The 16,721-nt window shown below is 42.5% G+C and overlaps 1 protein-coding gene across 5 annotated transcripts in view; it reads left to right on the forward strand.

Annotated features, from left to right (window-relative positions):
• arhgap4 (Rho GTPase activating protein 4) overlaps positions 1–16,721 on the forward strand; it is a 67,319-nt gene that overhangs the window by 39,425 nt on the left and 11,173 nt on the right. For 3 of the 5 annotated variants that reach the window (XM_016991195.2, XM_016991193.2, XM_016991194.2), the window contains exons 10-17: positions 243–327; positions 1,458–1,485; positions 1,724–1,811; positions 10,256–10,316; positions 10,501–10,578; positions 11,833–11,967; positions 15,904–16,009; positions 16,162–16,392. In XM_016991195.2, coding sequence (XP_016846684.1) covers positions 243–327; positions 1,458–1,485; positions 1,724–1,811; positions 10,256–10,316; positions 10,501–10,578; positions 11,833–11,967; positions 15,904–16,009; positions 16,162–16,392 — 812 coding nt within the window. Of the gene's footprint in view, positions 1–242; positions 328–1,457; positions 1,486–1,723; positions 1,812–2,011; positions 2,040–10,255; positions 10,317–10,500; positions 10,579–11,832; positions 11,968–15,903; positions 16,010–16,161; positions 16,393–16,721 lie in introns of those variants that run through there. The other 2 variants (XM_008103944.3, XR_010003884.1) reach the window with 2 other exon arrangements.

Here is a 16,721-nt window from a genome sequence, read left to right on the forward strand (position 1 = left end):
TTTAATGTTTGGGGGCATATGGGGGGTGGAGGAAGGCAATTATGCATATTTGGTTCTTTGGGGAAGGTTTTTTGTGTGTGTATGTGTGTGTGTGTATTGTGAGTTCGAGAGCTACTAAAAAGCCCCAAATAACCTGTACCCTGCCCCCCACTCCAATCCTGTTCTAAATCTCAGTGCTTTTATGGCCTGGGTATTTCCTTAAAATATCTCTGATAACAGATTGTCTGGTGTCTCCTATACAGAAATTTAAAGAATATCTCTCTGGGCGAAGCATTCAAACAAAGCTGCAAGCAAAACATGACCAGATGAAGGAGGCTATAGAGAAGGGTGAGAATATGAAGGAGCAGATAGATTAGCTGTTGTGCTATCCTGGATGTTTTGAGAAAGACAAAATAATACGTACATAGCTAAAGCTATTTAATTGCCATGTCTTCTCACAAAGAATCCCAGGAATCATAATTAAGTGAGGGACACTTGAGAGACCAACAGCTTCAGTCCTTCTCTGCACTGCACAACTGATTCGAGGGATTGCTTTGGGAAAATTAATGGCAATTATGTTTGTTTGAGATTGAATACACATCTTATTGTATAGACAAACATCTGAACAGTGTATCCATTACATTACTCTAGTGCAATTATTTCACTGTAACTGCCATGGCAACATCTTATGGAATCCTAGGATTTGTGGTTTAGGGACATAGAGGTTTGAGTATTGGATCACGATTCTGGAGACAGGGTTTAATTCCCACTCAGCCATGGAAATCTACTGGGTGTCCTTGAGTGAGTCAAATACTATAAATTCCAGAAATCCTTGTAATGAGTTTGCCTTAGGGTCATAATAAGTCAGAAAAGACTTGTGGGCACATAACAACATTTTGAATCCTCAACCACAGATCTCTTGCATCCCCCTAAACTAAATGTTGCCATGGCATGGCAGTTAGCATGGTCTCTCGCTCACCCCCTCGAAGTTCAGTCTGGTGCAGTTCCCAACGTTTGTATACGTTGTACTATCAAAGTAAAGGTGTCACTATCTAATCCATAAATGTGGACAATTTTGGATTTTGGAATTCTGGGAAAGGGAAACTCAGCAGTTTAAAAATGTCTACCCTTTAATAACACTGTTTTGAAGAGGGAAGAAATGGATTCGCAATTAAAATGAAAGTTGGTCAGTCAACGTCATGGAAAGCATCATGTTTATAATGAAAGGGAGGAAGCTTCATAATTCAGTTGTTGGTCTCTTGTGTCCCTCTTTGCAAATCCAGCATGTGAAAAAGCCCAGAAAAAGCAGGTTTCCCATGATCCTATCTGCATGGAAACGCTATTAATGTCAGTGTATATGCTTCCATGAAACTGCTGAAACTATGTACATCTGCCTCTGTGCTGCATATACTTGTCATATAAAGGCTCTGCCTTCTAGACACTAACTTACCTCCTTTTCCATTTTCTTGTATTCTCAGGTGCTGCAGTGGATCGAGAGCTAGCCAGGTAAAATGGACACTGAGGGAAAGATGTTTGCAGGGCCAGGGTTGATGGGAGCTCTGCAAATTTTCCTTCCCTTGGGCCCAACTGGGCCATGAAGGCTTCCTCTGCCCCATTCTGGTGGTTGAGGAGCCCATCAGAATGATGGGAAGGTGCCCAGGTCCAGTTCTGGGGAGAGTCTCTGACTTCTTCCTCCCTCCCTCCCTCCCCCCCTCCCTCCCCACCACACAAACGTTGGTTCCAGGCCACAGTCCCAGCGTGTCCGGCGTTCCCGCCCTCCCTCCTGCTACCAACACAAGCTCTTCGGGGGTGACCTGCAGGCCTTTTTGGAGGTATTGGCTGCTGCCCTGAGCTTCGTCCCTTCCTGCCCAGCTCCTTTTTGCCCTGCTTTCTTGCCTTCTGCCTAGTTGAAGAACTCTTTGCCTCCCTGGCCCTGCTTTTGCCTCTGGCTCTCCCAAACACGCACACCCGCTGCTCCCTTTGCTTATAACATGCTTGCTGACTCTGTCTTTCCTGTCTGTGCTGCCCCAAGGAGGCGGAGGCTGCTGGCACGCAAGAAGGTACATGATTTGGGAATGGAGGAGGGAGGGTGGGAGCACAGAAGCAAGAAAGGGGGAACTGATTAGAGCTGCAGTCACCTGCTTGAAATGCCTCAGAGGGACCCAGAACCCGAGGCTGGATGGGGGGCAGGGAGGCCTGAAGAGATTGTTCCCGGTGGTGGCGGCAGCCTCAGGGTTCCCTGGTGCATGGAGAAGAAGGAGGACAGCCCTGCTGGTAACCCAGTAGTTCCTGTCACATAGCTGCGGATCCTGGTGCCCAGGCAACCCTCAGGGTCCCTTGCCCATCCCCTAGAAGCTCAGTCCGGTGCAGTTCCCACCTGATCTCGTTCATGAGGCCTTCAAAACCTCCCTTTCAGTGTTGAAAGTCTTGCGAATGAGGCCAGTTGTGAATGTTGTGATGCTGGTGATTTTGCCAGGTGCGTAGCGTCCCAAATGGCCTCATTCATGCTGCCTGGCTCCCTCGCATGCTATGCTGCACTATTGGGCACATTCCATTCAAAGGCAAGTCCATCTTTTGCAATGTGCACCTTTATAATTGAGATGTGCATTACATTCAATTATGCATTATACTTGAGTAAATATGAATAGTTTTTGTGTTGTGCAGTCATCCCTCCACATTCACTTGAGTTAAAGGCACAGTTAAGTGGAAAACTGCACACAACTGCTATTTCTTTACCCAAAAGAACACTACAATATAAATGATGTAAATAAATAAATAAATAAAAACAGTAGGAATATTTGTTGTCTCCAGCATGACTGTATGGTCAGCTTCTATCAGATTGTCCTGGAGAATTTAGTTGTTCTCTCTAGGAATCTCTATTGGTGAATAATCGAATCCACAAAAATAAAATCTTCAAATGTGAAGGGCTGTCCATAGTTGGGAACTAGTCAGTACATAAATATATTTGATGTGTGTGCATGTGTGTATGCATGTGCAAATGCATGATACCGCTCCCTGTATATGATCTTCTGCACAACTGGCTTCACATCCCTTGCTTGCTTGCAACAGAAAGTTCTTGGCATTTTCTCACAATGATGTACAAAATGCATGCTGCATGTATAACTTAACCACATGTGATATTTTGTAATGATGTTTCAAATATTATTTAAGCATTTTGTTTCTTGTCTCTCAGCTGTCCAGGGTGTCTTTACACCTAACCCTGATTGGCTATGCTGGCTAGGGTGCAAGGGAAGCAAGAGTTGCTTACTTGTAACCAAGTTTCTTCGAGTGGTGATCTGTGAAATTCGCACTTGATGTAGTTTCCTGCACCTGGTGCAGCTGATTCGAATCCTCTTGTAAAGTTCTGCAATTAAGGGGCTCCAACCCCGTCCACCCTCCAGGTTATAATGCGATGGCCCAGGTTGAAGCCTCAGTTCCGGTGCTGCAAGGTAGCAATCGAGAACCGAAGCATGACACAGAGGGGAGGATGGGCGGGTTGTGCGAATTTCACAGATCACCACTTGAAGAAACCTGATTATAGGTAAGCAACCCTTGCCTCTTCTTATGTGGTGTCTGTGAAATACGCATCTGATGTAGACGAGCACACTGCCCTTGGAGGAGGAGGGTGTCATGAGAGTGCCGAGAACAAGACAGCTCTGCCAAAGGCTGCATCTATTTTGGCTTGAAATGCCCAGTTTGTAATGGGTGACTAAAGTATCCAATACAGACCAAATCACTGCCCAATAGATGTCTTCTAGTGGAATGCCCCTTAAAAATGCCACAGAAGTTGCCGTTGCCCTTGTGAAATGAGCCCTGACTTGGACGAGCAAGTCCTGACCCGCTAGCTAGTATGCTAGCCAAATTACTGTAACAATCCGGCATGATAGGCTTTGTGTAGAAAGAGGGAGACCTTCCGTATCCTTACTAAAGCCCGACAGATGTCTAGTAAGTGGAAGAACCGCTCCTCTGGTGAAGAAGGGTTCTGGCATAAGGCGGGAAGGACTATTTATTGAGAAAGATGAAATTGAGAGGCCATGCAATGTCTATACGAAGGATAACCTTGTCCTGGAAGAAAGTCAAATAAGGTGCATCCACGTGGAGAGCACCCAGCTCACTGGTGCATCATGCCGAGATGATGGCTACCAGAAAGGCCGTCTTCCAAGAGAGATGGGCAACATCCGTGTTCGCTAAGGATTCAAACAGTGGTTTGGTAAGAGCAGAAAGTATGAAGTCTGATTTCTAAGGTGAGGTTGTTGGCTTGATCTGGGTACAGAAATTCTTAAAGTCTTGAAGAAAAGTCTTGACTAGTGGGAATGAAAATATAGATGGAAGGCCTGCCGCTCTCTTGTAGAATGAAATGGTAGCTAAATGGACCTTCAGTGACACAAGCGATGTGTTCGATAGGTGGAAAAGAATGTCTAAAATTAGTGACACAGGTGCAAGAAGTCGGTCTAGACCTTGCTGTCTTGAAAAAGTGGAAAAATACTCCCACTATACTGGTAAGATTGTTTCGTAGTAGGCCTGTGGGCCAGGTTGAGGATATGTTTTACTGGCTGAGAGAGTTGGGAGGCAAGATGCGCCACACTGTTAGACGAAGATGGTCTATCTTGGGATGGCATATATGTCCATTGAGACATGATAGGAGATCCGGTCTGCATGGCAGTTGAGTGAAATTCCCGTTGGCTAGGTGGAGCAGATTGGCGAACCATGGCTGGCGAGGCCACCACAATGTCACAATGCACAATGCAGTTGACTGGAGCAGACTGGATTCTGGATATCACTCTGTTGAGCAGTGGTAGTGATGGGAACAGGTAACAAAATGTTTGTGTCCAATCAAGGAGGAAAGCATCCCCAAGGCATCCCACGTAGTGTTGAGGAGGTAGACGTGCACTTGCACTTCGCATTGTGCGGGGAAGCAAATAAGTCTATTTGCAGAACTCCCCATCTGTGGAAGAGGGCATAGATCTCCTGAGGATGGAGGGACCACTCATGAGTAGAGTGGACAGATTGACTTAGCCAGTCGGCCGTGGTGTTGTTGGTGCACAGCATGTGGATCGCTACTAAGTAAATGCCCCTGGTGATGCACCAGTTCCGGAAGTGCCCGGGACCAAGTGCCCGGGACCTGGTTGTTCAGATAAAATAATATGGTGGTATTGTCGGTTACAATTTGCACCATTCAACCCCTGATGTTGTATTCAGAGGAAAGAAGCGCCTTCTGGACCACTAAAAGTTCCAGTTGATTTATGTCCCACTGGGCATCAGAGGAATTCCAGGTCTCCTAGACACCAAGATTGTCTAGGTATGCTCCCCATCCTAGGAGCAATGCATCCGTGGTAATAACCACCAAAGGTGTTAATGGCTGGAACGTGACCCATGCATAAATGTTGGTGCGGGAAGTCCACCACCTCAAGGACCGGCGCACTGTGATGGGGACCACCAAGCGACAGTTCAGGTTTTCATGAAGAGGATTGAATGCTTGGAGGAGTCAGCACTGCAGGGCCCAAAGTCTTAGGAATGCATCGTGTGTTATAGCTGTAGTGGATGCCATATGACCCAAGAGCTGCTAGATGTCTCTGGCTCATATGCATGGCTTTTCGATGATTGGTTGTGCTGCTAACTGAAGATCGAGAAACCAATCATCTGAGAGGTAGGCTCTGCCCCGCCAGGAATTCATTGTGGCTCCAATGAAACAAATGACATGAGTGGGCTGAAGGTGAGATTTGTTTAATTTTTTTTATGAGACCCAATTCTTGTAAAAGAGACAAAGTAATAGAAATGTGGCGATGCTACTGACTTTCTGAACGTGCCACAAGAAGCCAATCATCAATATAAGGAAAAACCTGGATTCCCTGCAAACGCAAATGTGCCGCCACTACGGCCATCACCTTAGTAAATACTCTAGGTGCTGAAGATGTGCCAAAAGGCAAAGCCTGAAAGCAAAAAGCCTGCCCAGCTATGATAAAGGACAGAAATCTTTGCAGGGTAGGCCGAATCGAAATATGAAAATTAGCGTCTTTTAAATCAATGCTCCCTCAGGTAATAGTGGAATAATAGAAGACAAGGTGACCATACAAAACTTGCAATAATCATCAAATTTATTAAGTTCTGTCAGGTCCAAAATAGGCCATAGTCCACCATCCTTCTTGGGGACTAGGAAATATTTAGAGAGAAAAAACAAAAGAAAACAGAGGGATCCAAGGACACCATTACACCATTAAACCTTGGTCTATAAGTATATGACCAGGGAGCTCTGTGGTAGGCTGGTTGAGGAGGATGACCTTTTGCCCTACTTGAATAAGAGGACTGAGGGGCAAAACCATATTTCTGAACCGCCTCACGAAGCTTATGTCCACTGGGTGTTGGTATCAGGGTGAAACAGGCTGTCATCATGGATGGGAAGATCCTCTGCCATACTTTGGCCGTCCTCCGAAAGAGAGGAGGCCTGTAACCATGCATAGCAACGAAGGGCTATGGTGGATGCAAACAGCTTTCTTGCTGCATCTGCTCCATGTTTGTCCATGAGTTTCTGCCGAGCAACCAATGCCATGGCTCCCTGATGAAAGCAGTAGTGAACTGACGATGGCAATCCAGAAGATAGTTGACAAAAGTTGCCATCTTGTCCCAGAGGACCATCTGATAAGACGCCATATAGGTCTGGTAGTGAGCCATTCTTGTGATGAAACCTGCAGACAAATGAACCTTTCTACTCAAGGTGTCTGTCTTGAGTAGAAGAGTAGGAGGAGTAGGAAGAGGTTTTTTAGATTTATGGGATTTCTCAATTCTGCCACAATGGTATTGGGTTTAGATGGTTTAGTTAACCATGGCGCCACAGATGTGGCAACAATGATAAAAAGAATCAAAGCGTCTAGCTACAGCAGGAACAGCCCCCGGAGCTGAATCAGAAGGCTTAGTTATCTGAACAAGATAAGGTAAAGCTGGGACCACCGCAGGTGTTGGATCTTGCTGCTGCTGCTCAGCTGAAGACATAGGGTCATCCATTGGTTTGGGCCCTGAAGAAGTTGATAATTTCAATGCCTTGGCCGTGCGCATCATCAAAGGAGAAAAGGAAGCAAAATCCTCCCTTGATACAGAGGGAGTAACAGCAGAATCTTCAAGAAACAAAGAGTCATGAAAAGAAGCCTCTGACTCAGCGTCAGAAACTTCAGGCAATGTAGGATGGAGATAGTCAAAGTCATAGTTAGAAGTGGAAGGCCTGTCAAGCATAGGGGAAGGAGGTGGCTGCTGATACAGAAGGGGATGAGGGATAAAATACCATCCTTCCCCCCCCCCAGGCAAGGATATGATGAGGGAAAGCACTGTGGCCCGCAGAAGGAACGGTAAAGCCACGAGCCAAAGAAAGAACCGACCTGCTAGAAACCATCTCACCCACTCAACAGATGAGGCCTGAATGGGCTGTAACAGCACTTTGGGCAGGCTTGCCACAGAGACTGGCAAGAGTGCCAGATGCCGTCCATCTTTGGGTGGAGGCAAGTGTTCCCGCCCAGGATGGATGGTCATGTCGTCCAGGCCCTGCGATGGATGAAGAAGCGACATCGGTGATGCCAAGGGTAGAGTGCCAGGTGCTTAAATTTTTGGAGGGAGGGAATTTGGAGGAACACTGGAAGCTGGAAGCTGACAGTGCTTCGTCTTCTGACGGCACTTCTTCGGCCCTCCGCCCCCTCCAGTTTATCCATCTGATTGGCAGAGTGCTTGGCGTCCTTACGTGCCTTCGGCTCTGACAGCCCCACAGCTGAAGATGCCAAAAGAGAGAGGGTAAGTCGCATCAGAGCCGGGGAGGGAGGCACGGCTTTGGTAACTGGGAGGTGGGGAGGGCAAAACAGTGACGTGCCCATCTTCTGCATTTCTTCTGGCTAACGACAAAGTAGACAAAGGGAGTGGGACCCATCTAAGGGAAGCTTCCCTCCACATGACCGGCAGCCCCTACGAATGGAGGTCATACTGGCCTGCTTTCAAAGAACTGAGCAGTCCAAAAAGAATAGTTGACATCCAGGCTGAGTCAATGTCCGTTTTATCAATTTGGAGGAAGGTAAGATCTGTACGTGCTGCTTTGCAGCAAGAAAAAGAACCTGGGCTGTTGGGGTAGGAGCCCCTTAATTGCAGAACTTTACAAGATGATCCAAATCAGCTGCACCAGGTGCAGGGAACTACATCAGGTGCGTATTTCACAGACACCACGTAAGAAGAATTACAGTGAAAGAAGATCTGGATCATAGGCATGCATAATTGTTTGTGAAATCCTACTTTCAAACAAGATGTCAATTTTATTGCTTCAGATTCCTTCACCCAATGGGAAAAGAATTCTCATCTCCCCTTGTTTACAGTGTTCTATCAACCTTTTCTTCCAGCCATTGTTCTTCCAAAGATAAACTCCACTTTCTATGAGGAATAGTCTTTAGCAAAGGGGTCAAAAGAACAGGGCTGGGATGGTATGTGGTCCTTAAAACGTCTTTTTTGAGGCCCTCAAATTCTCAGATCTTTAGAAATGCCCCCTTTTTCCTCTGGAAGAAGTACTTCATTTCTAAGTAGATTGCAGGCCTTGTTCTGTTTAAACATAATATAATTTATTTTGTTTCTATGTGCTTTCAAGACTTATGGTGACCCTATGAATTTCTTAGGATTTTCTCAGGCAAGGAATATTCAGAAGTGGTTTTACTTAAACTTTTTCCACTCATGACCCCTTTTTGCTCGAGAAATGTTTACACGATCTTGAGTATATAGAATAGGTATAAAATCATAAAGGTGTTTGAAAACAATTCTTTGGTAGACATATAATTTAGAGGAGATTGGCATGTGTGTGGAAGATCCAGCATATGCTTGCATGTTGGCAAGAGCATGATGCCTGTTTATTTTATTTTTCGCTCAACCCCTTGGCTTCTATATTGTTTTATGAGTACAGAAGAGGGAGCATTGTAATAATTGTGGGGAACACTATGGTTTTTCTCATCAACCAGTCCTGGTCTAAAACACCTTACACTACAAAACACTATACTGACCCTCAGCCCCACTCTTCTTAAGAGAAAAAAAATTCAAAATATTTAATGATGGCTGGTATGGCCCATCAAAATTTAATGAAAGGATGTGTTCATCCTCCAGATTTTGGTTAGTTTCCACCCCTGATGTATATCAAAAATAGCAGTAATAGTTATTACTATTGCATTTTCAATTTTACTTCATATCTGTTTTGTTATTCCTTACAAAAACCCTGAACAATGGGTCAGTATTATTTTTTCCTTCCCACTATATTGTGGAAAAAGGACTGAATTCACTTAATTGAGTAATGATTTCACAGCTTGAATCGCATCACAGCTCTTGTGTTCGCTGTTACATTATGCAGCTGAAACAACACATTCAAGAAAACCAGTAATTTTCCTTTTCAAAAATCAAATGCTGAGATGATTAGAAAACTCTTTTCTGAACTGAGTCTTAGAGGTGCGACAACTTTGCACATTTATAGCAGCTTGGTACCACTTTAACTACCATGGCTAATTCCTCAGGAATCTAGAACTGTGGATAAACTCAATAAAAAACTTAAACATCTAAGGATCAAAGAAATACAATGGAAAATACTGACTAGTATAGAACCCCCCCCCCCCCCAGTAATTAGCCCATATTACGAAAAGTACACCTAAATTCAGTTGACATTAATTTGGGGAAACTGGAACTTTTATCCATATATAGTGGAATTGTGCCAAGGTACAAGAATTCTTCAGGAAAATAAAAGAGTTAAATGGAGGTAATGTTAGGGCAAAAAATAGAGCTGGAAAAAAAAGGTTTTACCCTGAAACTAGAAGGGAAAAACGGAAATAAAGATTGGCCCGAGATAATAAAATGTATGCTAGCTGCGGCACAAGCTACGGTTGCCCTGGGATGGGAAGAGTAAAAAAAATGGGATACACAAAAATGGTACGAATATTTAGCAGATTATATGCTCCAAGATTACATTATGGATAGGAAAAATAAATATATTAATGGATATCTTAGTGGGAAATGGGAACGGAAATGGGAAGAACTGATAGCCAAAGTTAAAGGAAATAGAAAATAGAAAGACTTGAATTAGACTATCCTTATGATCAAACAGATAGAATGAATGATAAAAGAGGATGCATGGCTGTTCTCGAATGGAGGGGTGAAGGGAAAGGGATAGGTATTCTATGCTTTTTGGGTGTCCCTGGGCAATGGCAACATGCACACAGTCCTGGGGATGCTATGAGGATGCTGCACTGTGACTTTCTACTTTTCCTTCCCATAACTCCAGAGCTCGAGCCAAGCTGTCCCACTTGTGGTGGAGAGTTGCATCCGCTTCATCAACCTCCACGGTAAGACATGGGTTAACCCCCAGCCCCACTCTTCTCAAATGCCCTTCTTTTTGTGTATAGGTTGGGTTGCCATTTTCAAAGGGATCTCTGGCTCGTGATGTAGCCATGAATCAGTAAGTGAGAAATCCCCTTTCTTTGTGGGAAAGCATGAGACAGAGTTGCCTGTTTCCTTCCCTCTTTCCAGGGCTTCAACATGAAGGTATTTTTCGAGTGCCGGGGTCTCAAGCCCAGGTAGCAGAGATCCGAAATGCTTTTGAAAAAGGTAAGAGTGTGTGTGTATGTGGAAAAGGGAAAAGGGTACACAGAGAAGGAGTCAGGGGAATAGGTTCAGTAAACACTGCAGTATGCTAGAAATGGGGGGAATTAGAAGAAAAGAAGAAAATTATTCCCACTTATATACAAAATAGGGAGTCATTCTCAGCAGAAACATAGGATGCACACCAGCTAAGAGTTTAAGGCAACTTACCCTGCAAGGATTGGGAAGGATCTATCAAGGGTAAATGGCATAAAACAGAAAAGGAGGGAATGTGAGTGTCAGATCTCAGAAGACTTCAGAGAATAACTATGGCCTAACTTGAGTACTGATGGCCATGTGCAGAGAGTATCATTCTGCAATCCCTAAACATAAATCCCTCCTCCCGATCACTTAATAATAATAATAATAATAATAATAATAATAATAATAATAATAATAATAATCTTTATTTTTATATCCCGCCCCATCTCCCCGAAGGGACTCGGGCGGCTCACAACAGGGACAAGCCCAAAACAACAACACAACATATTTGACAAAACTTAAAACATTCCAACAATACACAAAATAAAGTAATGGACAATACATTAAAATCCAAGCAGATAAAATCAGAGTAATTAAAAGCAATCCAGCGGGGACAGGTTTCATAAAGTGCTGTATCATGGAAATAAGTAACAGTGATAAAGTGCCACTTAGGATTATTGCAGGTGTTGTGATAGTGGTGGATTTCTTCTAGATTAAACAGCTTGTCTCTTTATGCAAGATGGATCACCACCATTATCCAGTTTTGACATATGTGTTTTTATGCCTTTTAAGACAGTGATTCCCAAAATTTGGTCTCCTGAAGTATTTTGGATTGCAGTTTTCCAGAACTCTAGTTGACTTAGCCAACGGTCAGGAACTCCGGGAGTGGAAGTCTAAACATTTGGAGAACCAAAGTTTGGGAATCACTTATCTCCCTCTTCTCCTTTCTGCATATAATCGACTCAATAAAGTAACTAGTTCATAATTGCCATCTGCTTTATCCTCATGAGAGCCCCCGAGATAGGTTAGTCTTTGAGTTAGTGATCTGGGTAGAATCATCCAGAAAAATTCAATCTCAGAGGAAGGATTTGAACTACATTTTGCTTAGTGTTTATGTTTCTATGCCACATTGGTTCACAGGTTCTTTGAACTCTGTCAAATGTTACAGATCCTTGAAGACCCACCTGATCTTATATGAGTTGGAAAGTATTACTGTAATGATTTTTCTCTCTCAACCAGGTGAAGACCCCCTATCAGACAGCTATACGCAGCATGACCTAGATTCAGTAGCGGGAGTGTTGAAGTTGTATTTTCGGGGATTGGAGAAACCCCTCTTTCCATGTGATATTGTCCCTGAGCTGCTGGCAACAGCCCGTAAGTGTGACTGTATGTGTGCGTCTAGTTCTCCATGTTTTATCTTTTTCATTGTTGTACCCTTTCTCCAGTTATCACCATGAGTTCATTTCAGTGTACATAATTAAAGTATATTCTTGGATTTATTTTGCAGAACACATGCATTCAGGATTTGGAGATAGCCACTGTGTTGTTTCTTTTCTTTTTCCTTTTGAAAAAAAAAATCCAAAGAAATACATAATTTTAAATTTGTTTCATTTTTTCTCAGTTTTGCTTACAAGAGGTTAAAATTGCCCAAAGGCCAAATAAAATGGTTTGCGGGTCACATCTAGCCTCATGGACAGCACTCAGCAATCCTGATTTAAATAATTCATTTGCTAGAAATACAGTAGAGTCTCACTTATCCAACGTAAATGGGCTGGCAGAACGTTGGATAAGCGAATATGTTGGATAATAAGGAGAGATTAAGGAAAAGCCTATTAAACATCAAATTAGGTTATGATTTTACAAATTAAGCACCAAAACATCATGTTGTACAACAAATTTGACAGAAAAAGTAGTTCAATATGCAGTAATGCTATGTAGTAATTACTGTATTTATGAATTTAGCACCAAAATATCACGATGTATTGAAAACATTGACTATAAAAATGCGTTGGATAATCCAGAACGTTGGATAAGCGAGTCTTGGATAAGTGAGACTCTACTGTACCGTAAGAGAAAGATATTGTGCTAATTACAGAAAGCAAGTCAGTTAATTCTTAAAGAACAATGAAATAATTCTGCATAATTATGATCAGAATATTGTTTATCGTTTTAAGTATGGTTATGGAAAAAAATAATTGTATTAAAACAGCGTTGAATGTCTTGTCTAAGTCTTGGGTTGTAAGCTGGAAACACAACTTGTAGTCCAAATGCTTCACAAGTGAATTAAACCTTGTTCAAAATAATATTATGAATAAAATGTACACAGATGTTTGGTTGAGTCACGTAGGCTTATAAATGGTCTTCTGGTAATTGGTTGCTCTTATGTGCAACCTTTTCATGGCATTTTCTAAGGCTGAGAGAGTGTGACTTGCCCAAGGTCACCCAGTGGGTTTTCATGGCTGAGCAGGGATTTGAGTCTTCAGAGTTGTACACCAACAATCAAATTATTATGCTATTTAGCAAAGAAAAGGTCTCTTGCAAGCAACCAGACAGGTGAGTTTTGAAAAAGCGTTTCAACAAAAATGGGTCCAATGAAATCATTTGCCCCAAACAATAAACCAATAGTTTAAAAAAAAACACAATAGCTACAATAATCAAATAACAAGTATTCATTACAAAACAGGGACGACTGGTTACCATAACCATCAGGGAAATAATCAGGAAGATGCCTGGATACACAGTAGGGTTGCTGGGATGAACACTGGAGAGGACTCCTGTACTTGTAAAAATTGTGCATAAGGCATTTCAGTAGGTATTGCTTGTTAGCTGATTATGTCAAATTCCCTCTTCTATAAAACAATTATAGATACAGGCACCCTTTCCAGTTTTCATTTTAGCAACCATAGTGGCTTGCTTCTATAGGTTCAGATTTGTGTTCCTCTCTACATTCCTCCAAATAGCCAGCAGAGGACACTGCAGTCAAACGTCTGTCTTTACAATTGTGTTCTTCACTGTGACTTATGCCATCTGCCATCTCAAGTATTAGAGAAGGAAGATTGTAGTCTACCAAAACTCATGCTCTAATCTGCTAATCTTAAGGAACCTACATCTCTTTGTTTTGCAAGGCAAGAGAGATAAAAGAGGTCCACCAAAAAAAACCAAAACTGGCTTTTGTGGAGTTGCATTTGACTATGTGCTTGGCTAATGATATAGCTTCAATGATGCAAGTAAGTTAGGCTATTAATTAGCTTGCAAGGCCAATATAACACTAAACTGGAGATAGAAGGAAAGTTACTGCAGGAGAGCAGCAGCAGCAGCAGCTAGGTCATACATTTCTTTCATACAATTGCTGTGCCAGTGTTGCTGTCCAACTTAATCTTTGCTTTGTCTTTTGGACCAGATGAGGTGAGAACTCACGATTAATTGCTTTTCTCTAAGTTTATCAATAGCTCCTCACAAACAAGAGATTGTAATTCTAGGATAATTCTCAGATATAGGTTCTCTTATTCTCTCATCTCTCACTTTCTCATTTTCCTTTCTGACATGAATCATGGTTTAGCACTTGCATCAGTTGTGTAACATTACAACATCCCTAACCATAGCTAATACTTTCCTTGCTATAACGATTATTTGCAAACCTGTTTCAGGCTCTGGGTGATATTTTGATATAATAGGAAAGCATAGGTAGATGTTGGAGAAGTTATAAAGCTAACTGTTAGATAACAGAAGGCGAAAGAGGGAGACTTTGCTGTCATATGGGGAGGAAAGGGAAAGGACACAGACTTCATTTGTTAGAATATTAGTCTCTCTTTGGAACTGAGCCATGATGTAGCAATGCTCTGACCAATTCTGAAATCTGTATCATTAAAGTATTTCTGATCTTATATCTGTCATAATTTGGATTGTTGTTTTTTTCATTGGGCTGTAGTGCATAGTATTTAAGCGTATATATTTATGATAAACATGTATATGAATATACTGATGATGTTGAGATACAGTGGTTTGAGCATTGGGATGAGGATCTGGAACCAGGGTTCAAATCCCCATTTGTCTATGGAAACTCATTCGACAAGTCACATTCCTTTAGCCGTAGAGAAGGACAATGGCAAACCTTTTCTGAACAAAATTTGCCAAGAATACCCTGTGATAAGTTTGACTTAGGGTTAGTGTCAGTCAAAAACAGTTTGAAGGCATAGAACAATAGCGATTTATAGTACAGTAGAGTCTCACTTATCCAAGCCTCGCTTATCCAAGCCTCTGGATTATCCAAGCCATTTTTGTAGTCAATGTTTTCAATATATCGTGATATTTTGGTGCTAAATTCGTAAATACAGTAATTACAACATAACATTACTGCGTATTGAACTACTTTTTATGTCAAATTTGTTGTATAACATGATGTTTTGGTGCTTAATTTGTAAAATCATAACCTAATTTGATGTTTATTAGGCTTTTCCTTAATAACTCCTTATTATCCAAGATATTCGCTTTTCCAAGGTTCTGCCAGCCCGTTTAGCTTGGATAAGTGAGACTCTACTGTATTAACTAGTTTGAGTTGAAAAATAGAAGAGGAATGGAGGTCAATCATTGGGAACAGTCAAAAGATGATCTTTGCATTTGAAAGGGTCTTCTTGCATGCGTTCATGTGATGGGGAGAGGATTTGGCTTGGAGAATGATAGTCCTATGTGTCCCCATATTATCTGAAATTGGTTTTCTGTCACAGCTTTCATGCACTGGCAAAGAGGCAGTCCTTCTCACCCTTGAGACAGAGGGTGGAATTGGACTACCTCGATGACATGCCTCATGGAGTACAGTATATGTAGATTCCTTTGTTTCATTTCCTTACAGTATACATTTTGAAACTTGTTTTCTGTTGGGCAGCTGAAGACTGAATTATGATGGTAACCTTTTTAGCTGGTCAGACTCTTAATTAGTCACAATGGAAATGTATCAGGTTCCCAGCTGCTGAGACAATGGCATGGATGACTTAGTAATGGAAACATTTTAGAATACTTGGAAAGGATGTTTAGTGCTCCATGACAGTCAAACCAGTAGAGGGAGACAGACCTAAAACTAGAGATTCAGCTGTGGTTATACAGTATTTGGAGCTCAGTGAGGTTTATGAATTCTAATGTCCAAATGTCAGGCTTAATATGTGTCTGAAAGAATTACATTTTAGGACTACAACTCCAAGAACCCCCAGCCAGCAGCCTTGGATTTATTGGATTGTAAGTTGGTGTGTGAAAATGAATGCATAATTGCTAAACTAGTCCACAGCCACTTCTGATCTCTGTCCTGTTGCTTCCCAGAACTGGAGTCTTCAGCTGAACGCATCTCCCACCTCCGAGCCCTCATTTCCCATCTTCCTTCTGTGGTTCTGGTGGTTCTGCGGTACCTCTTTGCCTTTCTCAATCAGTGAGTGTCTTAACATTGACTGGCAAGTGTGTCTTTGCCATCATTTCAACATAGGACTGGATGTCCATTCAGCAGGGTTTCTTTGGAGATGAGTTTCTTTAGTCCAGGGAATGCTTTTCATTCTCCACATCTCATTCATCTTCTCCCCACAGCCTCTCTCAGTACAGTGACGAGAACATGATGGATCCCCACAACCTGGCTGTGTGCTTTGGCCCTACGCTGATGACAGTCCCTGCAGGCCAGGATGCTGTGTCTGTGCAGCCTCACATCAATGAGGTTGTGAAGTGCCTGATTGTGCATCAAGAAGCCATCTTCCCTGGACCCAGTCAGCTGCCAGGCCCTCAGTATGAGAAAGTCATGGCACTGGCTGAAGAGGAGTACTGGTATGAATGGGGTGGAGGCAGGGCTGTAGCCAGAAACAAATTCCGGGGGCAGTTTAAAACTTTTTTTGGTGAATCATGTCTACTACTGTAGACATACTACTGTTCTATAATGCAAAATAATTTAGAAATCAGACTCCCTCAATAAACTTCAATGGACACTCAAGACAGATAAACTTCAGTGGATACTCATGGGGATTTGGTTAACCAATTAAAATGCATGAGTTAACCAGAATTTTTAAAAAACCTGAAAAAATTTTTTTGGGGGGAGGGGGGTTTGAACCCCTAACCCGCCCCTTGTCTGCAGCCCTGGGTGGAGAGGGTCGAAGGTC

Source organism: Anolis carolinensis, chromosome 2 (assembly GCF_035594765.1).
Source record: "Anolis carolinensis isolate JA03-04 chromosome 2, rAnoCar3.1.pri, whole genome shotgun sequence".
Lineage (NCBI taxonomy): Eukaryota > Metazoa > Chordata > Lepidosauria > Squamata > Dactyloidae > Anolis > Anolis carolinensis.